The sequence below is a fragment of the Strigops habroptila genome, chromosome 13 (assembly GCF_004027225.2).
Source record: "Strigops habroptila isolate Jane chromosome 13, bStrHab1.2.pri, whole genome shotgun sequence".
Lineage (NCBI taxonomy): Eukaryota > Metazoa > Chordata > Aves > Psittaciformes > Psittacidae > Strigops > Strigops habroptila.
Genome location: NC_044289.2, coordinates 12,425,291 through 12,452,533, shown reverse-complemented (window position 1 = coordinate 12,452,533; position 27,243 = coordinate 12,425,291). Strand labels below are relative to the sequence as shown.

Genomic DNA, 27,243 nt, shown 5'->3' with positions numbered 1-27,243 from the left:
TCAACAGACCTTTATCAAAAGCTATCATGTGATGTTGACAGCTCTACCCCCTGGCCACACCACTGGTGTAATACAGCAGCGAGAGCCTGCCCGGTGCTAAGCAGAACACTCCAGACACAGCAGCCTCCCACAGCTGAAGAGAAGGAAGAGCTGCTGGCTGCATATCAACATGCTGAGGGCAGCCAGCAAGGTAATCCAGCATGGTAAATGAGCCTGTGTCCCACAAAACACAGCACGGAATCTCAGCGCTGTGCTCTGCCTAACAAAGAACGTGTCCTCTGTCTCGGATGCTTGTGGTGCAGTGCTCCTCTAAAAGGATTATTCCTATAGCAACCAGAGCGATCAGGCTCACCTCCACACTGCTCTCTCAGGTGAATAACCTCCCAGACAGTGACCACGGCTGGTGGTGACCCAGGCCCAGCAAAGCAGGGTGCTGTATCTGGGGCATCTTGCTGACTTCCATCCCCTCTCAACACAAATAGAGCACACAAGCTCCTCCTTTCCTAGCCTGTGAAGCAGATGGGATGTGACAGAGCTGCAGCTCTTCAGCATATTGCATTTTTCCAAGAAACTGCTTTTCAGGAGACCAGCCATCCTGCAAGATGTCATGGAACCTTGGCAGAGCAGGCCAGGTCTACACCTCAGAGCTCAGAACAATGTGTGCTGCACGAAAGGGTGAAGGGAAACTTCTGCCAACTGGACATATTCAAGTTCTTATTGATTAAACCTTAACAGGAGCTAAAAATTAATATATAGAGCTTTGTCATCTCTCCCAGCATTACTGATGGGCCCTGGGAAGTCTGCCCATGTGTCTTACCTGACAGTCGAAGTCCTGGAAGTTGCGAGCCGCATTCTGTGAACAAAAAAGAAGAGTTCAGCACAGTACCCCACAACACCCCCAACACCACCACCGACGTTCCCCTCACGGACCCCTGCTTCAGCACAGTCCAGCCTGACTGCAGTCACCACAGCAGCACAACGGGAGACCCATACAAGGGAACTCCATGCAAGTTCTGCCCTTTACTATACACTAAGGTTGCTGGGGGCTCTCCCAAGGCTGCCACCCAAGGAGAGTACCTGTGGACACAGCTGAGAGTTCAGAGCATTCAAGAAGGGACAGATACACACAGGAAGGAGCCTGACCAAAGTCAAGCTGGTTACAAGGTTGGGTTTTGTCTGGTCCTGGTGCCCGTTATCAATTTGAATGCAAAACTCTTGAAAGCATTACCACTAGGATCTCATATCATGAGCACAAGAAAACAAGCTACGCAATGAGCTCCTCTGCAGTAACTGCACAGGGCAAACACAGTGACCTGCGAGCTACTGAGACCAGAGCACATGGGAGCTGGGCTCAGCAATCCACAACTGACTTTTCCAGAGGGTGACACCACACATACAGGTGAGCACAGAAAGTGCAGACCACATCTGGCACACTGCAAGTTGGAACATCTGCAGTAACTTGTCTCTATGTCCATGTGCTTTGTAAGACTCTGATCACAGCGTACGTTATGCTGCTGAGTGCTGTCGAATGCTGCAAAAGGCTGAGCAGATAATTTGAGGCAGCATTCTAGCTTATGTGTTTTAGGCACAGCACCTCAGTGATAAAATTAGAACTAGGACCAGATATATACAAGAAAAAACACACCCCAAACACTTCTTCTGCCTGAGCACGTAAGCCCTTAGTACCTTAAGAGTCTTACTGTACTATTTCTGGCCATTAATCTATGCTGGCTCAAACTCCTACATCTCAAGTGGGTTGGTCAGTAAAAATCTTAGTGAACTGTCAGCTCGGTACTTTTTGGACTCCAATAACACTGCACAGTTATTGCACCACACCCATATGCTCCATAAACTAGGTCTAAAACACACAGGTGTATTATTTCAAGCTTGAAAGCATTAACAAAGGCCAGACCTCAGAGATGGCAGCTCCCTGAGGCATTCCTTTTGTTAAAACAAACTTAAAAAGGAGAGCCACTGCACACTTCTCTTCCCATGCAGCGCTGAGGATGGTTCTGGAGGCACCCTACTTACCTTTTTCCCTACTGAGATACTTCCTGTAACTTCAAAACTGAGTCAAGGAAACCAAATATCACTTGGTATGTGTCCTGTATTCTGGTTAACACCACTGGGCTGTTTAGGTGAGCAGTCTACGTTTAAACCAGAACTGTCCCAGCTGTTACATAACAGAAGTGGCCGTGCAGATGGCACCATGGTAAGGACCTGATGGGGCTGACCAGGCAATACTGCACAGAGAGACTGAAAACTTATCAAGTGAAACCCACTTTGTTTGGCTTACTTTAATACCTCCTACTTAGGTCAGCTCACTGGAGCAAGGGAAATCTACTCTCTTGAATTCAAACATGGAAAGTCCTTGAAGAATCATGAGCACTGCATTTAGGAAGCTTGTCTTCTGTAAACCTTTATGTCTCATTTTCAAATCATACACTGTTTCCAAGGCCTTTCTGTACTTTTATCTGCTGGTCTACAGAGATTTCGTTCTTCCAAGACTTACTCTCCCTGGAAACATTTCAAAGCTGATGTTTAAGCTCTAGTGGAAGCCTGGTAGTCAGCACTACGCTGTAAGAACAGGCAGCTGGACTGTAGATCTCTGCTGGATTTTTACATTTCACAGACACTAAACAGATATGGTGGCACATTGAAGAAATAAGCAATAACCAAGCTCACAGAGTAAAACGTAGCAGAATTTCAGAGATTTCACCCATTTTGTGGGGGAGTCTGCACCAGACAGCACAGTCTTCCCCAAATGAGTGGACAAAGTACCGTGACCCTTTGGCAGCACAAGCTAGTTCTTCATGTCAGTCATTAAACAACAAAGCATTGAGAACTGCTTCACATACCATCAAACTTGGCTGTGAGGTATGGAAAATAACCAATGCAAGATTCTAGGTCTTGTTGGGATGGCCCATAATGACTTTGGCACTCAGAGCAACAGTCTGTGGCAGAATCCAGTGAGGCTAAAGCTGTCCTAAAGCCCAGATGCCTCTTCTCCAGCACACAGAAGACAGAGTGACAGCCTTAAACAGCTGCCACAATAGAGTGATTTTCCAAAGTCTCAGTATTGCATCAGTCTGGACTGCTCTAGCTGGGCTCTGTAGGTGTTAAAAGGAAATTCTCTCCCTTACTAAATCCACAGAGACAGGGTTGTTTTGGGGGTCAAAACACAAGAGGATGATCCCAGACAAATTATTTGAAACAAAAAAAGAGGGGAAAAAAAGGAAAGAAAATAGGATGCAGTCCAAGTCCACAAGCAGGAACTTAGTAGAGGTCAGCAATGGTATCACCTTTCCAATTTCCACCCTGCCTTTGTAAACCTTCAGTACAGGCATGACAATGAGATACTGTTTGGCCAGGACTCCAAACTCACCTGAACTGAAGTGGTCTGTCTTTCCCTGAGACTTTGGAAGAGTATATGGTGGTGGATTACCAGAGTGGGGAAGCATTTACTGGTTGTCAGTACTTATGGTACTTCAAGCTGTAAAGAGATTCTGGCAATCAAGGCTCCTTGCCAGACACAAAGTCAGACAGAGTACAGCCAAAGTATTACCTTATCGTTCAGGAGTGGTTTGATCTCTGTTAACTGAACATCCTGCAGTTCATCCATGGTGGTGTCAGTGGAGCCAACTAATCCTCAGAGCAGCAAACGAGTGATTCTGAAACAAAGGCATATTGTTAGAAACACTATTAGAAGAGATGCTAGGCAAAGCAAGCTTAAAGATCTTTCATTAGACCTGTACATGCTCAAGCTGAAGCCAGAAAGTCTGAAAGACTCTGGTTCTCAGTGCAACACAAAACCTGTGTAACTGTAGAAGGCAAACAGCCATGGCTGATCTTCCTGGTCCATTACTGCTGCAAATACTGTTTCAGGGGAAGTCGTGTCTCTAGGGAATAAGACAACAAATGTCTGTGTTATACCTGCACCGTGTGTTGCTCCTTTGTTAAAGCAAGCTGGGCAGCAACAAGGAAAGCTGCTGGTTTGGATGCTGGGCTCAGAATCAGGTGGAACTTCCTTGAGAGAGAAGAGAACACCTTCCTTTACACCAACTGCGCCCATGGAGCTGGGAAAACTTCTGCAAGGGAGCATGCAGGAAGGTAAGGGACATGCTCTGCAATGAGCCTGCAGCACAACCAGCCCCGCAGGCTCTCTGGCATGGAGCAGGCTCTCACCCAGGCTGCTGGAGCGAGAGCTCGGAGGGGCAGAGGTGACATAATGCTGAGGAGAGCCACGAAACCACTGAAAACTGCTGCACTGAGAGCAAAAACCAGACAGAAAGAATAAACCTGCACAGCCACAAACGGCCAGATGGTGGATTGCTTCTCTAAACATATTGATTCCAACCTGCTCATCCAGCAAATCTGAGGCTTTTCCGCTTTCCTAGAATCTCAAAGCTTTTTGAAGGCTTTTGAAGGAGAAGGTACAGGGGGTCCCCATCACTGCTTGTGAGCGGCTTTTTTTAGACTGCTGAACCAGCTCTTCCCAATCCACTTATGAACTATCCAGAAAATGACTGTCACAGCATCAGGATTTCATTTCAACCCATTCAGAGGATATTCTGCAGGCAGATGCACGCACTATTCTCTTCCCAAGATCTTAGCAAGCTGAATGTAATTGCCCTGAGCCACATCTGGGTAACTTGTTATTACAGCATGAAGACTGACTTGCTCTACATGATTATTGAGCACAACTTCACCTGAGCACCCTGCAATGCAAAGTGCACCGTGGCTTTCAGTCTGAAACATGGCAAAGGGGACTTGTCAAAAAAGGCCACAAGAATTTCTCAAAAGAGAATGATTTGTAGCAGAGAGACCTGGTAAAGCCCATCTTCAAATGCAGAGGCAAAGGGAAGGGGGTGTATTGGTGAGCTGGGCTACCCTCTGCTCCAACCATGTTAAAGACCTGCAGACATGTCTGCCCAGGAAACAATCAGTTCTCTCCCTCCACTCCTCCGGTGATTTAGAGAGCCAAACCTGTCATTTCAACAGCTGAAATCAAGTTTAAAATACCACAACAAAGCAGCATCAATATTCATAGCACACAGAAGAGCTCCATAGAAGACAGGCTACAGGCAAAGCAAAAGGTTTGCCTGGAATGATCTGTGTATAAATCATGCATTTTTCTATAAATGTCCCAATACCACATGCTTTGCAAGTATTCCTCCTGCCTCCATTTATAGATGGCTATAAATACACTCAAATACCCCAATTTAAACCATCCATCCCTTCCCAAACACTTCCTGAAGGCTGGAGTAGGCTCTATGCTCTTTGAAAACCAGTAATACGAGGAATGACATTCGGTGAATCATTAGCAGAGAGACTAGAAATCAGGGTAGGACACAGAAGGCTGCAAAAAACCCCAAGGCAGGTCAGCCTCAGAAAGAAACCACCTACCTATAAATAAGAACTGGAATACGTAAGCTCACATGCTTACTCCAAGATAAAGATGCTCCCAATTTACATTATTTCAAGCCATAAAAAAAGAAGTTGTGTGAAAGTAAGTTCAGCAAGCCAGGAGCACGAGTACTACAGCACCAAGCCAGCAGTGGGAACTACATGGTCTGTGGGTACTCGGGTCCTGGTTTGTAGTCAGAGTTCTAGCAGTGCTGCTCCCCCCAGGGTTACAAGCTGCAAGAGCTGGATCTTGAATCCGAGTCTCTGGGCACCTCCTTGAAATATTCTGTTTTATTATGGAATTGCAATCTCTTCATGTTGTTAAGGAACACTGCAGCAAAATCTTGTATTCAGAGGCGGAAAATTCTTGTTCATTCATCTCAACTAGATTACAGCTTCTAATTTGTTAACGCTATAGCCCGTTATACTCCTGCTTTGTATGTTAACTGCATTGAGGCAAAATTACACAAGACAGTAGCTATGCTGTGAAACATGGCATTAAATCAACCCGAATGTACACTCCTCTGTTTGGCAGCGCAGAAGAGTTGGATGAAGCAGCTCTAGGGACTTACAGTCACGACAATGTGGGTTAGGTTTCTACAACTGCTCCCTGACACAGCCACCTCCTTCTTAGGGGATGCAAAGAAGAAACGCTGCTCCTGGGTGTGCAAAGGCAGAAGAGAATAAACCCAGAACGTGCAGGCAGTGCAAGAACCAAAGCACATTACCCACAGTCCTCAGGTTTGCAGCTCAATGTATTCAGCTGTGTGTGGTGTGGAGCTCTTCACTGCAGCTTCTTCTTTTCTACAGAAGGGGATTCCTGCTTCCTGTGCCTCCGCTTCTCTGGTGCTGACACACCTGAAGACAAGCTGCTGTTGGGGCTCCTCAGCCTGAGACCACAATCTCAGCATGTAGATCTGAACTAAAACAAGTTTTATTTATGGGCTTTGAGACCCTTGGGCACTCCTGTTACATTGCTCCTCAGTCCTTCATAAGCCTCTTGACAGCAGTGTGCTTCCCAACCACTTGCACAGGCTGAAACGCTGGCTGACACGGTAAACTTCCAGCAAAACAGGCAAAGGGTCCAAATTCACTTCAAAATATTTTCCTAGATTACTCCCTCTGCGTTCCAGCTCATGTATTTTTGGGAATGCACCACATGGTTCTCCACCTCCAAGACAAACTGTGAGCCTGCAGAGAGAAATTACGTTCTGCTTAACCAGCACAGTGCCAGCGACTGCACACGAGTGACAGTGGCTTCGTTACACAGCATGCTTCTACCTCCTTTAAATCTGGGCTACACCCAGGACAGAAATGCCAGCTGCTAAATATACTTTCTGAGGCGTTTAAACAAGACCTACATTGAACAATGGTTTTGTAAGGAAAAGGCCCGTGCCCAGCTTTCCATTAATTTTGGAGGAGTCCAGTTCTCATTACAAGAAAAGTCACACTGCCCTATGTGTAATTGGGCTCAGCCGGCCGGACATCATCCTTGGTCACCATTTGAATTAGCAGGCATCAACTATAAGGCTGATGAAACAAGAATGCAAGAAAAATATAAGTCTTCAAATTGTTTTGAGTTACCTGGACTCACGAAAACACTGAATCCTCCTGAATTCCCCTGTACAGCACAGTCAAGATGTTTTAAAGTGGGGATACTGCAATGAGAAATTTCTCCTCTGAAAATGCTGCAATTATTGTCTCCAAAAGAGCCTCTTCTGGTCATTGTATCTCTTTCAAATAGCTTTGCAGCACTTCCCTTGATAAGCTGCTCTCCCCACTGCCAATGAAATAAGCAGTGGCTATTATCATCAATCATGTTATTCACATCATTTTTCCATGTCCCTTTCTCGGGGTGGCACCACTCTGAGGCAACACCGGCATTATCGAGCGTCAGCAGCTCAAATGAAGCCACAGAGCCATTTTTACCAGTTTTACAGTGAGGGACGTGTTCAAATGGAGCTGTTCACAGATGCATTCCCCTCTACTGAGCTGCCTGTTCCACAACACCCATAGTTCAGATCTCATCCAGGCATGGGTGTAGGTGAGCTCAATTCCTCTGATCCAACACAAGGCAAGCAGGGAAATGGGTCTCTTCAGCAGCAACTTGCTCCTGAGCAGCTTGTGATTCAATCTGACTGCTTTCCACCGGGAAAAGCAGTTTCCTCTGCAGTTTTATTTTCAAGCTTGTTTCTGCTTTGTTTCAATTACACTTCCTACTAATTGACTCTGTGTTTCTACATTTTAAGTGAAAAATAATAATCAAATGTAGTATGTATCCCACCGAGCAAAAGAAAGCATTCCGGAGCAAGATGGATTGGAAATCTGTTTAAATGAGATTTTAACACTGATTTTTATCATCAAGCAGCACATTTCGACTTACAGAAATTCAATGCTGATTTTGCATTTTATTTATCTTGAAAAAGCTGCATTTTCACTGGCTACCAAACATTAAATTGCACTGATAAATATAACCTTTACACCCAGCTGAGCCTTCTGCCATGTGGGAGGAACCATCATTTAAGTTATGGTGTAGCTAAACAAACATTTAGTCAGAGCTTAGTCTTCCTATTTTGTAACGCAGTTGTGATTGATCTTCTTTAACTGATTTGTGTCAAGTGCTGTTGGGATGGGAGAAAAGTATTCAGATCAAATGCATAAGAAAAATTTGCAGAGTCACTTTCATTTTAAAGATAAACCTACCTTAAACTTTTTGTGTTTACTCATATAGGTAAACATAAATACAATATACTAGATATATTAATATGTTAATAACATATATTAATGTATATTAATAATATATAATAAATACAATATACAATGTTCAATATAAATTGTACAGCCTAAACCTGACATAGTAATATATATTCAGCAGTGAAGGAATTGCCCCATGTGGTTTTGGTCACATCTCTTGGCACGTGCAGTGCTGTGTAGCGCAGCCTGGATAAACCCCCTTAATGGCGGTACAGAAATCACCACAGACATGTGCAAAGCTCAGGAAGAATCAATACATCCTGCTCCTCAGCAGCTAAGACAACACAACTGCTTCTGGTGTCAGCTCATTCGGGTAACTAACACCCTTTTATTGTGCTGTGTATGTATATACAGCTAAATCACTTCTACTAATGTCTTTGCAGAGAAAACCCAAATGTTTCTTCTTCATTCAAGCTTGAATAAATGGATTTTGGCCATCAGAAAATAGTACACTTGCAGGGAAAAGCTGATCAAAGATTTCAACATCTCCAATTCCGAGTTATCCACCAAACATGGGAGAGACATTGTAAGTTTTATCATGGCAAATACATATTGTTTAACATTAAATAATTATGTCTATTGAATAAAAGAATAGATGTACACAAGACAGATTTAACTCTCAAAATGCTGCTTCACTCATCTGCTCTAACCGCAGACCACTTGCAAAAGGGGCCTGCGCAGGGTTGATGTAGATTTGAAGAACACATATACATTGTGTGAAAAACAAGTTGCTAAATTATTTATTATATGCTTCCCCCCCTTTCTTCTTCCTCATTAATTAAGTGCACCTCTCCCTGACCCAAGCAGCACTGCTCCTTGGAGCTTCCCAGAACAAGCTCGCTCAGTTTGGCTCATTGCCCATCCTGCATCATCTGACAATCCCTTCTTAAGTATCAGTGTCATTACTTCAAAACCATCACGACTGCTGTACTCTGTCCTTTCCATCATTTCCAATCTGCGAAGTAACTTCCAAGCAAGAAATCATCCTTGTGTGTGTCAGGCTGAATTTTATGCCCCTTCTCAGGCAGCTGGCCAGCGCAGGAGGCAGCTCAAATTAACGCAGCTAAAACCAGTAACGGATATAGGGCAACTCGGAATCAATTCAGGATGTAATTTCATTATTCATTTAATATCATCATGGGTTGCTGCCAAAAGGGATGCCCCATCCGTCCTCCCTACCTACGCCAGACAGAAATTCCTTCCTCTCCTTCCCTTGAAGCAGGTCGATGAGTATCGTGCAAGTCAGATCAGCAGAAGGGGCTCAGAGGCTACCTGAGATGCCCGTGCTCAGCACAGCAGCACAGCTCTGAGCAGCCATGGTCACAGAGGAGTGCAGGAGGGGGCACAGAACTGTTTCAGCAGCTCTCAGGACCAAGTAGCATTTTACCTCAAATAAAGGAGCTCTTTCTGATGCTGAGCTCTGTTGATCGTTGTCACTCGCGGCTGCTCAAGCCATTTGTCACCCTTGAACAGTCCGGTGGAGCAGTGGTTAAATCTCATGGAAATCTCTGGATCTGATTCCTGGCCACCAGTAACTGATTTCAAATCACTGTTCATAAGAACGACTTCTGCTTGAAGTCAATTATACAACTACATATAAAGTAGATACCTAAAATATCTTTGGAAAGAAAGTGGCATTTTCCATCAAATTAGGAATGTCTTCCTGAAGGTAGCTGGAGGCCAAAGGAGGATGGCACTCTACCAAATACACCTTCCCAAATTTTACAGTTGTCAGATAAAGGCTAAGGAGGAATCTGTGACCTAATTACTGGGCAGCTGAAGCTCTCCATACAAGTGATTTAGTGTCAATACTCCAGTTCTGAATGAAGTTGAACCATCCCATGAGTTTCACATTTAATCCCGCTTAGAAAGACTTGGTTACAACAGATTAACCTGATTAATTAACATCAGATTAATTCCCGATTTAATCCCCTAGAAACCAGCATGAGGCGAGGGAACACACCACACCAAGGCAACAGTGGAGGATAAACTGACTACACCAAAGTCTAAAACTAATTCCTTGAGTAAGAAGTACAAAGGGGATGTTTCTGAGAAGTCTGTTCCCAGCCTCTTCTGCAGGTGTAGGTGGCACAAAAGAGACATTGTAAATAGAAGACAGATATATAAACAAAGAGATTTTTAACCTAAAAATACCACAGACCAGAATAGAAAAATTAAAATCCAAAAGCAGTGACTGTTACAGCCACATATCAACACTATTTAAAAATTCCCTTTCTAAAACTATTTAATAATGAATAGGGAATCAAGTCGGAGACTTCACATTAAAGGTGTGGATGGAGGAGAAATTCATCTCCTGGTAGACTTTTCAGGGCAGATGTTAACATGTTGAAATAACAGGTTTAATGTTGATTCCCAGCCCTGAAAAATATTCGATGCTTTCCAGAATAAGAACACATGAAGAACTGCACAAGATCTGTATGGTGCAAGATCTGGTCTGATACAGCTTAAGAGCAAATGCCTAAGGAACAGCAGCAGAACAGCACCTACTGATACTCTTCTTTGTTCCTATACCCAGGCTCCTACACTTCAGATGAGCATCAGTCTCTCAGGTCCTGCACTGAAATGCTGCTGTTCTTTCCAAACACAGAGGTTATTCATTCTGCAGAGCAACTGTAAGGAAGCTGTACCCACGACATTTAGTTTGGTGCCTCTCCCCTTCCCTGACACCACAGAAATTACTAACAACTTTACCTGTGATGCACGGGATGCTCTTTCATCCCAACATGGCAAAAAAATATAAAGTAAGACACTGTGGATGCTGAATCAAAGACAAACTCCTTCTGACAGCCCATTTTAACAGCAGTGAGCAGCCACAACTTCCCAGAAGTCAGTGTGTGTTGGCCAGGGAGGGACATTCCCAATGCAAAACACCAGCCCTGACCCTACAAAAGCCTGCTGACAATACCTTCTCCAACAGGCTCAGCTTGCCAACACTCACCTGGAGAGAAATGATCACATCTCTTTACCTGGTTATGTCCTTTCTGTAACATTCCATGCATATTTCTCTCACATTAACCTTTAAGCAGAATTCAGTTTAAAGACACTGCTGATGCAGTCATTTCAGAAATAGAATGAGAGCCCTAGTTCTGGGTTGCTTTTATCCACTCCAGTATTACTTTTGCCCCCCCCCCCCCCTTCCCCAAGCTTCATTACCCTATCCTTTGGGAAAAGAGCAGATATATTTATCTACCCCATGTCCAGTATTACAGTTTTGCAACCATGAATTCTACAGAAACCCTCAGAGGAGATTTAAAATGTTCTGAAGAAGGGTCGTGGTACCATAAGACATAATTAAGACAGTATTAGTCAGGTGAATTGTGATACTAACAGGTGCCAAACCCAATTGTAAAGAATATAATAGTTAAAGCCACTGCCATGGAAGCAAAGCGTAGCTTCTCTTTTGAGCCTCCTCCACAGCAATTTAAGCTAATGAGTTTTAGCTGTCTGGTGGAGAGGCCCAAGAGCACCCACAGAGCATAAGAGTTATCTGTTAAGCGCCAGTAATCCAATTACTCTGCGTCATACATAATACAAGTAAAATGATAATAACCCACCTCACACAGAGCATTCCCTCACCACTCTCTCAAGGGCCCGATTCAGCCTCAGGCTGCTCAGAGGGGGTACACCCAGGCAGAACCCAGCCTCTCCTGGGAGCGAGGCTCAGCACACCTTACACCAGACAGGTCATTTAGGCAACACCAACAGAGCCCATCACCCCTTTCCCTACTCTTTGAAAATCCAAGTATCTCGCAGATTTGCAGATTGAGGTAGTACCTTTTATTTAACTAGCTGGAAATAATGACAAGCTTTTGTGAGCAGAAGCCCTTCTCCACATCAGGAGCAGATGTTAAACTGAAAACACAACCCAAAGCACAATTCACCTGAGCAGTCGATGGGTTTAAGTGATACCTCTCTTTACAATTAAGCAATACTCAGCAAGATGCTCCAAATTGGACTAAAACGGCAAGAAATTAATTTTGTCAACACAGAACATGTGAACATGACAAAGCACAGGTAATAAACCACGAAACAATAACATGTACATTGGAACCCTGCCCAGTTTTCATAAATCCAAAAGCTTCTTCTTCAGTCTGTCCTTTTCTAAACCCTGTGGAGCAATCCCAAAACAATACTACTGCCACTGGTTGGTATTTTATAGTTGTATTATTTCTGTAGTAGCTGAAGCTAGAAACACCTATCACAACTAATATGCCATCATCCCAACTCACTGTTAGACAAAGAGAATGCAGCAGCTCTTGCTGTCACAGAAGTTCTAATACTCCAAAAACAATCCCAAAATACCAGCTCTGAGGCTGGTATGTTGTGATATGTATAAACTGTATTTGACTCCACGGGGTATTTCCACCAAAACACTCTGTTGAGAAGTTGCACTGGTTTTGCTCAATGAAGAACGATCAGAGGGGCTGTTTCAGCCTGCCAGGCTTCATATCCCTACTCCAACATTCAAAGGGATTTCTCTTACGAGCAGAGCTCTAGAGCTAAGCTTTCAAAGCCCCGTGAACAGCGTTCTGATGAAGTGTTAACTGCAGAATAAATCAGCCTAAATCCAGGAAATTGTGCCAACGGATTAAAACCTCAATGCCAAAGAGGTCCTGCTCCCACTTTACAAACATCTCACTTTGTTTTGAGCCTGCTACCCACTACATTCGTTTCGTGGTCTTAGTCCTTTTATCGGAAGAGACAGTAAACAACGGGTTCATACACGTGCCATACTGCTAAGACTTTATCTGCTTCCATCATATCCTCTTCAAAGATCTTTTTTTGAGACTGAGGAGGTTTGATCTATTTCTCCTTCTTTACAAGGAACTCCTTTCACACCTTTGATCATTCTTGACAACCATTTCAGGATCTCTCTTGGTTTCACTGGGTCCTTAAGAATGATGAGAGCAGCACTGACGCAGCGTTCACAACACTATGGCTTTGCACAGCAGTATCTTTCCTTGTTTGATCACTATTATTTTTCCACAATCATCTAACCTTTAATCTGCTTTTCCAAACACTGAGGTAGCATTTTGATAGAACTGCCTATTATAACCCCAAGATTCATCTATGACTGGAAAGCCAACTCAGAGCTCACATACAGTGGGGGCTCTTCTCCATGTGTGCTACTTCACCACACTGAATTTAAAATGCTGTTTTATCACTCTGTGCTGGAGGATTTTTCCATGTTTCCTCAAAGTCCTCTATTTACTATCATCATTCTATTTTTTTATCAACAAACAAACAAACATCATCACCTCTCTTCCATTTATTTTTCCGCCTTTGACTTCTCTCTGTATCTGGCCTCCACATCACTCCCTGGCAACGGCTAATGTGAAAACATGGTATAAAATACATCCTCCTCCTGTCTGATTTATAGCTGAATTTTTATGGGATGTACCAACAGTCCTCGTGCTCTCAGAAATGTTGGTTATTCTTTACACACCTCCTGTCATGTTTTCATAAAGCTTTATTATTTCCTTTTGTCCTCCATGTGGCTCCTTTCCAAGGTGCAAAGTCCTAAACTGTTTCATGTCTCCTTTCCTTTCTTCTCACCCCACGCCTTTGCTCTCTCATGTCACCTTTCTCTTCTCTAGTTCTCTTACATGTAAAGAATTTGCCAGTATAATTATGCTGATAATGAGCTCCAGAATAGATTATGCCTAAGATTTTACTGCTCTATAGGACCGTTTTTCACTCTTCCTCAGGGAGATGTATCAGAGCTTCTCTTTAGCTCTTTAGTTCCTTGAAACTGCCACATACCTTCATAAACACACCTTCTACACAACGCCCTGCTCCCCACACCACTCCCAGAATTGGGAATTTTGTTTAAAACCGATTTTGTATTACATTATTTTAAATCTAAGCTGCTCATATTCTTCCTCTTGACTTCATATTGACCTAAATTTTTGATTTTATTATTAAATTAGGCTTTTTATGTACATTTGCAGCATTTGTGTATGAGCTACTCTAGGTTAGTGCTTGGTAGCTGCAAACAAAGAGAAGAGTGTCCATCCACTGCAGCAGTGAAGCCCTCTACTTGTTTAAGAGCTTCAATCAAAAGGAGGATGCAGGGGGAATCACTGCAGGCTCAGGTGTTCACTGCTTTTCAACACAATGTGTTGATGTGAGTTGGTTTCGGTAGTTCATCCTAATCTATTTTTAGGCTGTACTCCTGCTTTTCCTGGACTCCTCACGTAATGCTTCTTCAGTAGAGATCAGTTTCAGTCTTCTCTCTGACCCTCCAGCCTAGCACAGGATTATAAATTCCTCTGTATAATACCTTCATCAAGGCACACATGCTGGGACTGAGCGGTGCTATTCCCCTGGGATCTTTTGAGTCAGCATCGAGTAACTTTCCATTTAATGAAGGGACCAAAACTTTCCACTGCAGCCCGATACACTGGCACCTGGTACACTCTTCCTGTTAAATATTCACCTCAGGTAGAGTTTATATGTTTTGGTTTTCCTTCAAATGAAGCTGTAATCTGGGGAGAAATGGGGAAAAAGGAAAGAGCTCCAAGGCCACCCCCCTGCAATGACTGTGCAGCCAGTATGGAGTGAAACAGAGATCCCCCCTCGCCACTGCTGCCCTGCAGACAGATTGAAAGCTGTTTTCTACTTTTATTACCTAATCACTAATAAAACTCATTGCTCTTCATCTAACCACTGCACAAGAAAGACAACACAGTATTGCTCAACCAAGCTCCTCACAAGGTCTGTGGTGATGGCCTTGTAGACGCCTCTAAACGAGGTAGCCACTGTCTTTGTGAGATGTGACTGCTCATCCCTTACTTATGATGATGATTCTACAGGTATGCCAGGAAAAAAAAAGGATGGAACTTCCTAATAGCTGCACAGAAACCAGTGCAGCCCTTGTCTGTTTGGCCAGCTAAGAGAAAGATCTCCTGCTGCAACTGCGCTTGGGAGCTCTGGAGCAGCCCCTGGGAGTGCAGCACCTCAGCTTTCCCTGGATCTTTTATTCACATGGATGCTTGAATCGTGCTGCAGGGATGCAGAGACCAACAGTGCGGAACAAGTCCCTTGATTTATGGAAAGGCGAGTGCCAGTCTGGAAAGCTAAGGCCCAGACTGTGAAAGCAATTTGGAGTCACCACTGCTGGGAAGACCTGGGGTTCTCTTAAAAAGAAAATGTGAGTCTAGTGATTTATGACAGGATAAAAATACTCCAGACTTCACTAAAGGCAATGTTTCAAGATCAGGATTTCAACTCTATCAGCCTTTCCTTATTGAAAGCTTTGACAATACTAAGACTGTATTTGCTTAAACGATTTTTAGGCCAACAAGGTGACTGATGATGGCTTCTACATAAGCAGTTAATTTTTAATGTGGAGACATGATAAAAATAGCAGCATAAGTGCCGTGTTTACAATCAATCCACAGTCAGGAACAACATTTGAAGGCTGGAGATCTGAGAAAACGTGAACACATCACATCAAAGAAATCAGACTACAGAGAAGCAAGATCCCTGCATCACAACACTTAGTTCAGGCAATTAATGCTTAGGTAACGAACTGAGCTTTCTGGTGCATATATTTCAAGCCATTTAAATCTTTCCCCCACAACAACTCCTAGCCACCAGTCAAAGAAAGTACAGAGATTTATATTCTGGAGACCTCCATAAAGGCTGAACAGTATTTCTGTCTAAACAGTTCTTGTTTTATGAAAATGAATTATTGACAGTATTTCTCTTGCCTTTGTGTAAAGGCTTAAATTCACATTGCTATCCTACTATGAATTCCATCAAAGGTTGCTATACCACACAATGAACTGTATTTCTTAATTTCCCTCCCTCCCCTCTTCTTTTTAAGAGCTCACAAGCTTCCCTGGCTGTTTTATTGCTTCCATTGTTAAGAATCGGCTGTCTTTGATAAAGAAGAATGAAGCAATTAAAGGCAAGGGGGGAAAAAAGCAGTTATCTTGTGAAAAGCCAAAGGAAAACCCTCTACCATCCTTCTGCTACTAACAAATAAATTCAAACAATCTAATGCTCAGTGAATGCCACCTTCACCGGTCTGAGAAACCCTGTGATACACTGTTTGAAATATGGTGTTTGAAGGCCGTCTTGTGCTTGTTTTGCAACCTCAATGAAACATTTAAATGAAGGAAGAAAGGTGAAGTTTTGTTTCCAGGCCAAAGCAGCTTCTCGGGGTAGCTGAGAAGAGCAGCTCGGGCCCCGTGCTGCAGCATCACCGCACACCCTGCTCCTGCGGGAAGCGCGGCAGCGTGGCACTGCTGGCACCGGAGCTGAGGATGCTGTTTGCGGCTCGGCTGCGAGCACACAGCTCACTGTCCCTTCCAAAGGCATCTCCTGCTCCGCATCACAGTCCTACAGGTACCCATCTTCACTATCAAGGTTTAAGTGTCATTCAGGAATTCTGCTCCCTTTGGGATATCACAGTTAATAAAAGAAAAAAAGCGGGATGACAGACTTCTAAGAAGTCTTTAAGGGTCACTTCGCTGCCAAGAGACTGTGATGTGTGAGGAAATACCATTTCCTAACACCTAAAAACAACACGAAAAGTGGAATGTATTCATGTGGAACAGGCAGAGGACCCCCCTCCTGAGCAACCAACTGGCGAGCTCTGTAAATTGTTTTAAAGACATTTTCACACTGGTGAGAGTGGCAGCATACATATAATTACAGTGGCCTAGAATTACCCTTGAAAACACTTCATTTAGGCAATTACTGCCAGGCATAACAATAAAAGCCATTTCTCACAGTGTAAGCTGAATCACTATCAGAAGGGCTTGATGGCCTCATTATAGTAGTGAAGCTTCTATACACAGTGCCCAGTCAGCCCTGGCATTGATGCTGTTGCTTCCCACATTTCAAAGGACCGTTGAAATACCCGGATAAGGGAGTTGTTATGAAGCCAGTAATCCTCTGTAACAGCAGCTGGCAGGCTACCCCAAATTTGGGAATCATTGCCAACATTCCTATGCATTTGCAAAGAATTCACGAAGACAACATGGGCATACACATCACTCAAGGCTGCCAATCCATATTCAACAGGCATGAATAGGAAAACCAAACAAACCAACCAGCAAAAAGCATTAGGTAAGAAGGTGCCAGAAGCCTCCATCCCTCTCTTGGTATAACCATCTCAGGCTGGAGTGGGGCCAGAAAGGCTGCAGCATCCCTACCCAGTCAGGGCATCCTTATTAGAAATAAAGATCTTCTATTCACTACCCAAAGTACAGTTATTTCAGAAAGTAAGAGTTTACTGGGGAGGGGAAAATGGTGTTTCTTATCCTTGCATCTCCACCACCTATTGCTCTGCAGCATGCCACCAGAGAAGTGCAGAGGAACAAGGCTACTCCCCAAGGAAATCACGTCAGCAAAGGTCTCCGACTTCCTCACAGGTTTGGGGTAGAAGCCTGGAGCTCTGGCTAAGTGCAGGGAGTGCTGCAGTAAAGTCAATCATTCCTAAGGCAAGTAACACCTCTGAGCAAGAACAACACGTCTGAGGCTGCTTCCTCTGTTAGAGCACGTCCACAGGAAAATTAGTCAGCAATTACTTGCACAAAGAAATCTGGGATCATATCCTCTTGCCACACGCAACACACCCAGACAAGCATATATTCAAATACAATTAATAACCTGAGCTAAAGGACAACAAAATCAACCTGGCTTTAAGCCCATTAGCTCCAACTGCGAGCATCATGCTCAGCAATGGCACATAAACAACCCTTTTGGGTGTAGAAACCAGGAGAAATGCCAATGGTTTATATTTTCTAGGATTTGGAATGCTGCTGAAGAGATCAGATGGCTTTAGTGAGTAAGGGAAATCACACAAGCACTAGGTATTTCCTGAAGCTTGACCAGCAGCAGGATATAAACTTTGTGTTGTTTGTGGCATTTTAGTTGAAGTTTAGAAAAACCTTGTGATCCCCTGGAATCACAAATCCCAGTCAACTTGCCTCATCTCCCACCTCATGTGGTCAGCCCCATGACGAAGTCCAGAGGAGGAAGAGCCATGAGCTCCAAGACCCTTTAAAATCAGTTACAAACACACAAATTAAGCAACCAAAAGGTAACAAACATCTGGGTACCACCCAGCTGCTGCAGTGGTTCTGCTCAGTGTGGTCAAAAGAACTTTTTAAACCTTCACTCTTTCATAACAAGACCCCACACCCTGCAAAGTTCCCAGGCTGGGCTTCATATAAAGAAAGAGAATTGACAGTCCTGGATTGCTCTGTGCTGCCTCCTCAGTTCTAGGACACAGCAGTAGGAACAAGCATGGTACCCAACACCAGCAAGTGACAAAGCAGCAGTTGCAGCCAGGGAGATGTCACAACCTGACATTCGCAGCCTGACACAGGGAACCACATGGGCTCACCAAGGAGACATCCTGACAGAGTATCTTCTAAACCATCCCCTTCTTCTGTTTCTTCCAACACCGTAACAGCAGCCACAGCATTTACTTTCTATAGGTGTTATACTGGTAAAATGCTCCTTTTAAAGCAGTGTCCTTGCTGCACACCAGCAGACCTGTGGTCCCACACTTGAGCTCCCAACTCCAAGGCATTCCCAGTCTCCCCATGCAATGACATCTCACAGCAGCACGACTGTGCTGACCTTTGTGGGGATGGAACTGGGAGGCCACTCACTGCCAAGTGATGCGGCAAATGATGTGCTTTATTAACCAAACATGAACCGGATGGAACCCGCTGGGTGTTCCACCATTTACTGTTCAAAGTGACCAAAACTATTCAGGGCACATGAGCTTTCTTACTGATTATTTTCTCTTTTTTAAAGAATGTTTCCAATCTTTAAACATTTCCCAACATGTTAATGTCAGGAAAGTATAATTTTGTTCTGTGGCTGAGCTAATCCATATGCAGATTTTTACCAAGCCCTGTGCCTTTTTCTCCCTGTCTGCCATGGGTAAAGCTCAACTGCATTGCAAAATGAGAAACCATCTTCCTGGCTTTCACGAGGACCATACAAAACATACTTGGTAACTTTTTCATCCAAGCTGAAGAAAAAAGAAGTTGAATTTGTAACAAGGACCATTTCTTTGATGAAAACCATGTCAGAACGAACTACATGAGCAAAATAGCAAAGGTAGATTACTACACAACCATTAAAAATGCCTCTTCATCAGCTGATGAGTGTGTGCTTGCTGTTGTATTAGTTCTCCAACCGTGACAGAGACAAACCATGCGGCACCCAAACTGGCAGCAGAGAAAAGCAGACAAACCACTCCCCAAGGCCCCATCTTCTCCCATCTGGAAAGCAAAGCACAGAACCACACACAGGCCCTCCTCTTCTGCAGGACATGCCCCAATCTGATACAGCCATATATTTATACAAATCAAGTTTTTGGTTTTGTCTATGCAAAGGTAGAAACACCTACACGAACCGAAAGAGAACAGACCTTAGTGGCTAAACAATACATTTCAAAGCTACCACAGCCAAAAGAAACTGCTAAAACCAGAAGCATCTAACTTCAATGCTCCACACAAAGATAACCCAAAAAACCCCTGAGCAGAAAACTTACTATGACTGACAACATGACTGGTGAATTTGGATATGCATCTTCAAGAACAGGCCTGAAAAGCCTATTTAGTGAACAGGAATTTCATTAAAGACTTCCATTGTATTTAGGAAACTTAAATGTACACAAATCCCAAATAATTCTAGTTTTTAGAAAGCACTGCAAGGGCATCAGCAGCAAAATCTGTGAATTTCCAGTTACATAGTTTTGAAGTATTTATGATGCCATTAGAATGAAATCCACATATAGGCTAAAAAGTAATACTGGATCCTTATTAACTTACATAAATGCACTAAAAAGAACCGCCTCCTTATTAACGTCTTTGTTTAAGGAATTCCAGATATTAACTCACAGTCAGATTGTTTTTCTGCCTCAGCACACGGAAAATGTCCAAGGAGCTGTCACAAAATCGATGGAATTAGTACCCAAGTGCAATTCCTACACCAGGTCACACTGATCTATCTACAGCATCAAATCCATGCCAATTTGAAATAAGAAGTGCTGTGCACAGACACGCTGCCTTCAGTCTAGACTGCAGTTGAGCCTGTAAGGTCACAATTTCAATCAGCAGCAGCAAGCAGAAATATGCACTTACCTAACTGAACCGATCCTAATTAAATCCACACATTTGTATGTATGTACTATCAGTACAGCAACACCAAATCAGCATTACTTTACGCTTTGCTGGGTTCATTTCCAGCCAGATCTGTTTCCAGGCAGGATTCACTGCACAGCAGCAGGAGTGCTGAGGGGAGCAGCAGCCAGTGCTGTGAGGATGGGCAGAAGCTCTCTGTGAGCAGGGACTCCACAGGAACACCTTCACAGCAGGGACTGAACTGCAATACAGGGCAGCATTAAGGCTGCTGAACATGGGAAGCACTGCAGACAAGGGATGAATGGGGAAAGCCTCACCTGGACTAAAGTACCTGCAAGCACAGCAGAGGGTAGGCATAAATGGTCAAGTTGCACAGGGAGGGAGACTGCTGAAAGCCTTTCGCAGTGCTCTGCTATACGCTGTATTCAAAACCAACCTGGAACAAGGGGCAAGGAATGGAGCTGAGGATATAAGTATTCTGACAGTAGAGAAGGGCTGACTGAAGACCTGAAGCTGAATAATCAGGAAATAAAATAACAGAGGAAATTCAGTGCAAATAAAGTAGCAGTCTGAAGAAAAATCATCCTCATTTCACATACAAAGTGATGTGCTTCAAGGTGATCATTAACATTCAGAAAGTCTTGCTGGAGTCATGACACTCATAAAAGCATCAGCTCACAGCTATTCACATAAAAAAATAAACCTAATGTCAGGAAATGATTAGTAATTTAGCCACCACATAAAGCTATAGAATGTCTGCAGCTTAAATCCTGGATGCAGCTCCTGTTCCTTCATGTCCACAGGACATAATGGAAGGGGAAAATACTTTTAAAAAGGAAACAAGGTTTGGAAGGATAAATAATGGGGAATAATCGATTAGGCTGGGGTTGTTCTGCCTGGAAACAGAGATTACTGCAATGACCTAAGACAGAAGGCTATACAATCATCAGTTGCATGGAGAAGGTAAAAAGAGATCAGTTGTTCACCTTTTCCAAACCATACAAAAGAGAGATGAAATGAAACTAGCAGCTGTCAAGTTGAAAAAGCAAACAAGCAAAGGTTGTCAGCACCTACATTATTTTGTGCTCTGGAAGGTCTCCCCTGGGATGTGGACTGGAGACACAGGCAAGTTCACAGAAGAAAAATACATTAACTATTAACAAAATAAATGCAACCAACACTTAATCTCTTGACATCCTACAGCTGATGAGAGACAAGAGGGCTCCCAGACAAGGGTTTATGTAATTTGCCCTGACCTTAGGCTTGTCTCTTTTTGGTCACTGCCAGGGAATAACAGCGGACTTGATGGTTCCACCTGATTCTATGGCTGTTCTTACACCGCAAAAATCGATTCATCTCTGGTATTCCTCAGCCCCCTTTGAACTCACTGAACTTGCTTACCTGGCAAAAGCTGATCTTCTGGGGAGATGGGGACACAGAGGGACTGGATGAGTGCCCTGCTTATTTAGCAAACTGAACTGCTTCAGGAAAACATCCAGCAAATGCTGAGGGCGGTACAAGACCGCAAGAACAGGACCAGCCCTTTTGCATGCCAACTAGACGTTAGATCAGTTTAAGATGTAACACACAGCTTCATCACCAAAATGCAGATGAAAAGGAAGGAACAGATTGCCTATATCCTCTGTTCAAACACACAGAGAAAAGCCATAATTCCAGATCTTGTGGGGGAGAAAAAAAAAAAAAAAAAAAGGCCCAGTTTCACATTTTTAATCCATCTGGTAATTAAGAAGAGAGTCTGGTTTATACACGACTGAATAGTAAAGGTTACCTTAAAGTGAAATGTCACATTTATAACCTCTACTGTATTTACACTATGTAAAGTAAGGAACACCCCTTGGCGAACTAAATCTCGTTGTAAATAAGGAAATGCATCCAAGTCTGGTAAGGCCGATAGCCAAATGAAAACGAAGCTACTCCTTCCCGTGCTTCCCACAGCATCAGTTTGATGACTCCATTAAATGGCGCTACATCAGTCACAGAAGCCAAGGGGTATGACCAGATAGAAAAAGGTGGCTGATCAATAAGAATGTATTATTAAAACTCCAGCAAGTCCCATTTACAATTCAGAATTTATAAGAACAGAGCTGAAAACCAAGAGAGATTATTAAAATCTCTCATCAGCTCTGATGTGCACAGCAGAAGGCACAGCCACCCCGTCCTGCCCCTATCAGGATGAAATTACAACTGCTTTGCTTAATAACTGACCTGATGTGGCCAGAACACTGAGAATTCCCGGGGAAAAGCAATACCAAATTTTACTATCCCTCCCAAAACGCATTCATATGAAAATGAGACCATTGGGATGCATCAAGCCACACATCAGGAACATTGTCTTGAACATTACACAGGGAACAGCAGCAAAACATTCCTCTGCTCTCCTGTAACTATTGCAGACTAAACCAGGCTGTAATAATTAGACACACAAATAATCTTAACCAGCACCACACAACTGCCCAACACGAGCATTAAGAGCCATAAGCAGCAGAGGCATATTTATTTATATCCAAGACCCAGCTGACAGATGAGGAACACAAGATAAACCCTGATAATGGAGGGTTATGGTGCCAGCACTGCCTACAGAAATAGAACTCACTGAGGGGTTGGCTGTACCTTTTTTCCAGGAAGCAACAGTGGTAGCAATCCAGCTGAGCTCTTACTTGTGAGAGTGACAATTAAATAGTTAAAAAGCAAAATCCCTATGCTGTTACACATGAAAACCAAACCCTCCCAGGAGCGTCAAAGCTGATTTCCTTTCTCCTATTAGTCATTTTATTTTTGTGCTTAGACTATATTATGACCATAACTTTTTGAGCTTCTCACTGAAATAGCTATGTGTTACTACTTTGCTATGTTTACCTTGCATGCAATAGAGCATGCAATAGACGAATGTTGAAGAAAACTGTTCTAGAAGCATCTTTCAGAAAATTTACTAGTACATCTTTAAGGAACCAAAATAGATTTCAGAGGCTTTATTACATACAACATATAAGTGCTCCACTACACTTATGCTTTCCATTGAAAAGCACTAAATATCATGTCATGTATGACCAATGTGAAATATGAGCTGCAAACAGAAGCACTAGAGCATTTCTGAAGGTGATCCGAGATTAGGAAAACACAAGCTAAACACTTTGTCCATTTCAATTATTTTTTACCCTTGGATACAAAATGAGTAGCTAAGAATATAATTACAGCCTCCAACGATGCTGCTTCCAGCAATTGTTTAATTTTGTAACATTTCCAGCTCCTGTGCTTGCAAACATCTCGATACCAGCCAAGCACAGCCCACACCAAGTTTATGCCCTCAAGATGAGTTTCAGTGCCTTGTGTGCCACACACAAGCTAAATTTCAAAATCCCAAACAAATAAGTGAAATTGGAACAGTTGCTCCCCATCCAGAGCCCTCTCCACAATCCCAGTCCAACACTTCAAATGAATCCTAGTGACCGCCTTGCTTCTTCGAGAGTCTGCCCCCAATTCCCGGACACACATCTGGTAAGCTCTGCTCCCCTACCCCAAATGATGTGCTAGGAAAGCTCCACACTGATGTTAAACTCAACTCTTAGACTTTACATTACCTTTTTTAGTTGTCACCATAGACTGATACACTGGTGCCAAACCCGGTTTTACAGGCTCCAGGATGGGGAAGACTGATGTCCTCTTGTTTCTGCAGAAAGGGAAAGGCAGATGCTGAAGTAATGACCACTCAAGTCCTCTTATGGGAGGACATGGGAGACTCACAAGCGTGTCTGACACAGGAAGCAGAAGTGGATTCTTCCCCACCTGTAAGCCCCATCTTCTCATCACAGTATTCAACACAAACGTCTGGGTTTCCCAGACGTAATCCCCTGACCTTCCCTATTCTTTGCAAACACCCAGGAAGCCAGCACAGCGCTGCGCCACATCGCTCCGCTTCTAACACCGTGTCTTTCTCACCGGACTTTATAGAGGTGGGTTTAAAGGCAGTAGAATCATCTGACTATGCTACAATATTTTAATTACTCCCCGTGACTTACATTAAATATTAAAAAAAGAAACGGGCATTGCCCTAAAGCAATGATGCAAGTCAATAAAACCAATTTTTGTGAGCTATTTCTCTCCCATTCACACATTGACAACACTGCACCGAATGAGAGAAAAACACCTTGTTTTCGTTGCCCAAACGAAATAATATAACTGAGAATCCCAAGATCTGCATCCTACAATGAAAAGCCGCAGGTGAGAGCAAGCAGAAAGCCCGGAGCGCTCCCGCCCGTTATTTACATGGAAAAAAACCCCCATATCCGCAATAAAGCCAAGGGCAGTTTGAGGCGTTTCTCTTTTTCCCCAACGAAGCCCGCTATGACGAGGGATTATCTGCTAAACCCAGCTCCGCGAGGGAGCGGTTCTCTCCCTCCTCCGGCGCCTCAGAACGGCAGCTCCAGAGCCCTCCCTCAGCGGCGGCCTCTCAGCGGGGCCCCCGCGGGCTGCGGCCGCCTCGGTGGGACCTGCCCAGGGAACACACACACACACCCCGTCCCCCCTCAGATAACCGTTTACCGGCGGCCCCAGCGGGCACGGAGCAGCGGCCGCGGGGCGGAGGGCTCGGCGGGACGGAGGGTACGAGCCGCTGAGCCCGGCCCTCCCGCGGAGCCGCCCCTCCGAGCGGCGGCCGAGCGCCTCGGGGCCGCGGCGGCCGGTGACGGAGGCTCGAGGGCAGCGCAGACCCGCGGACGCGCCGGGGCTCACCTGTGCGGCAGGTACGTCCGCAGCTCCGGCCCCGCGGCATGCGGGCACTCCGCGCCTGCGCGCTGCGCCGCGGGACCGCGCCTGCGCAGGGGCGCTGAGGTAGGGGGGCAGAGTCGGGACTACAAACAAGATGGCGGGCGAGGCGGGCGCCATCTTGGGGGTAGCTCCTTCGCGCCGCCCTCCCCTTGCAGCGCCGGACCCTCGCTGCCCGCCCAGGCAGGAGGTGGCACCGGTTGTCCGGGTCTACTGTGCCCGGTGGTCTCTCCGCCTCGGTCCCTTCGCTGTCACAGTGCCCCTGAGCCCCGACCGCACGCCTCAGTTTGGGGAGCCGGAATGGGAGGGTGCCACGGTCGGAGGCGGGCGGACTGCAGCGATGCCCGGAGCTGCTGCAGAGCCCCGAACACCACTATGTTGGTTTTGTTTGTGTCCTCTCCCCTGCCCTTCCACAGGTAAGGCTAAATTCTTGTTAGGCTAGGATTTGTTCCCCCACTGTGGGGCTTCTGGCAGTGTGGATGTGGGGTGAGCCCTCCCCAGGGTCACGGTTATCCCTGTGTGCCTGCAGCCTGGCTCCGGGGCCGTGCTCTGTGAGGGAGGCCATCCCAGAGAGACAATCGCCTGGCATTTCCACCCCTAAGCGGGGTGTGTGCTATCCTCTGCCCCCTGCTGCCTTATCCCCCCTCCTCGGGGGTGTCTCCAAGTAGAAAGACTGTTCCTAGAATAGCGTGGCACCCCCAGCACCTCTCACCTTACCCTTGGTAGGGCCCTGCCCCAAATATGATTGCACCAAGGTGTTTCCCAAACATAATCCATACTCTGGTTTCTGGTGCCACCCAGTGGTCCTACGTACCGCTACTAACTCGTTTCTTAAATAATTTAAGGCTGTTAGTGAATAGCAGTGGAGGAAAAGCTGAGGCAGTGTGTAGGTAAACCATTCCCGAGCGTGTTCCCAGTAGGCAAGGAGGAGCAGCACTAGAGGATACTGCTGCTGGGGTCGTCCCAGCCCTGCAGAGTCCTCATCAAAGCGTCTTATTGAGCTAGAAGGCTGCTGCGTGTGGTCTGGTTCTGCAAGCAGCTCAAAATCTAACGTTTCTCCCTCTGACAGCTCTTGTGACCACTCAGCAAGAAGCACGCAGCATATGCAGCTGCAGTGCAAGGTAAAGGGAGCCTAATTCATTGTTTTTACCACAGGAGACTCATCTGAATCGTTGATGCCTGTCCCAGGTGATGGATGGCTTGTTTCCACTGAACACCAGGAAGGGACAGCGAGGATCAGGTAAAGAGCCTGGGGCTGGCCCTCAGTAGGCACCTCTCTCTTCCATTACAGTATTTAGGGGAACAGCAGGGCACAAACATAACTGTACCATCTCTGCATACACTGCCCTCACCAGGTTCATTCAAATCCACTGGGCCACTGTGACTTCTCACGTCTTCCCAGCTTAATGCAGAGAGCAAAGCTGTCTGGATCCAGAGGGCAGAGCTGTTCCAGCACCGGAGCCTGCTCTCCTGTAGAAACTGCCAGCAGCAATGCCTCAGCAGGATGGGCTCTCCTCCTGGCTGCACTTGCCAAGCATCTTCCCAGCCTACAGAAGTCATGATTGCTTATCTTCAGTCACAGATGGGAAATGAAGCAGCCTGCTGCATTGCAAGGCCGGGGATCATGGGGAATGGCAAGCTTATAAGGTAAGTTGTGCAAGACGACGTGATGTAAGAGCTTGTGTTTCCAATGTGTATTGGAGCTCAAGTCCAATAACCTCACTGCATGGTGTGCCAGCATCAAAAGGAGCCCTTGGCTCAAGCTGGCCACTTAAAGAGCTCCTGCAAAAGGCTGCTCCTTCTCTGCAAGACAGAACACTGTAACACAATGCTCTGAGGGCAGGGTTGCAAAGTTGCTTTCTGCAAAGCTCATTTCTTTGTATCACAGCCAATTATTCACTCATGCTTTCTGCAGCTTTCACGACAGTGGAAGAATTGAAAGGAGCACTCTTATTTCAGTGGTTTGTTGAAAACCACTTTCCACATCATCACTGCACGTCCATTGTATTGAGCATTTACTGACAACATTAAGTGGGGCAGTGCTGCTTACTGTGCAGAGCAGAGGTTTGGCTGCTCTGTTTTCTCAAGGCAGAAGGCTGCCTTGTTGAGGCTGGGTGGTTTATGGTCAAGGAGCACAGACATGAAAGGGCCATATACCTTT

The 27,243-nt window shown here is 44.9% G+C and overlaps 2 protein-coding genes across 5 annotated transcripts in view; one reads left to right on the top strand and one right to left on the bottom strand.

The window, feature by feature from the left end:
- NDRG3 (NDRG family member 3) overlaps positions 1-25,145 on the bottom strand; it is a 47,861-nt gene extending 22,716 nt beyond the window's left edge. Inside the window, exons 1-4 of one of the 2 annotated variants that reach the window (XM_030503518.1) lie at positions 25,050-25,145; positions 23,900-23,988; positions 3,566-3,671; positions 818-853 (exon numbers count right to left, since the gene is read on the bottom strand). In XM_030503518.1, coding sequence (XP_030359378.1) covers positions 818-853; positions 3,566-3,622 — 93 coding nt within the window. In that variant the 5' untranslated portion in view covers positions 3,623-3,671; positions 23,900-23,988; positions 25,050-25,145. The remainder of the gene's footprint in view (positions 1-817; positions 854-3,565; positions 3,672-23,899; positions 23,989-25,049) is intronic. The other variant, XM_030503519.2, reaches the window with a different exon arrangement.
- Positions 19,718-27,243, top strand: part of RALGAPB (Ral GTPase activating protein non-catalytic subunit beta) — a 68,058-nt gene continuing 60,532 nt past the window's right edge. For 2 of the 3 annotated variants that reach the window (XM_030503513.1, XM_030503512.1), the window contains exons 1-3: positions 25,269-25,498; positions 26,238-26,322; positions 26,438-26,729. The gene's annotated coding sequence lies outside the window, so the exon portion shown is untranslated. Of the gene's footprint in view, positions 19,729-25,268; positions 25,499-26,237; positions 26,323-26,437; positions 26,730-27,243 lie in introns of those variants that run through there. The other variant, XM_030503514.1, reaches the window with a different exon arrangement.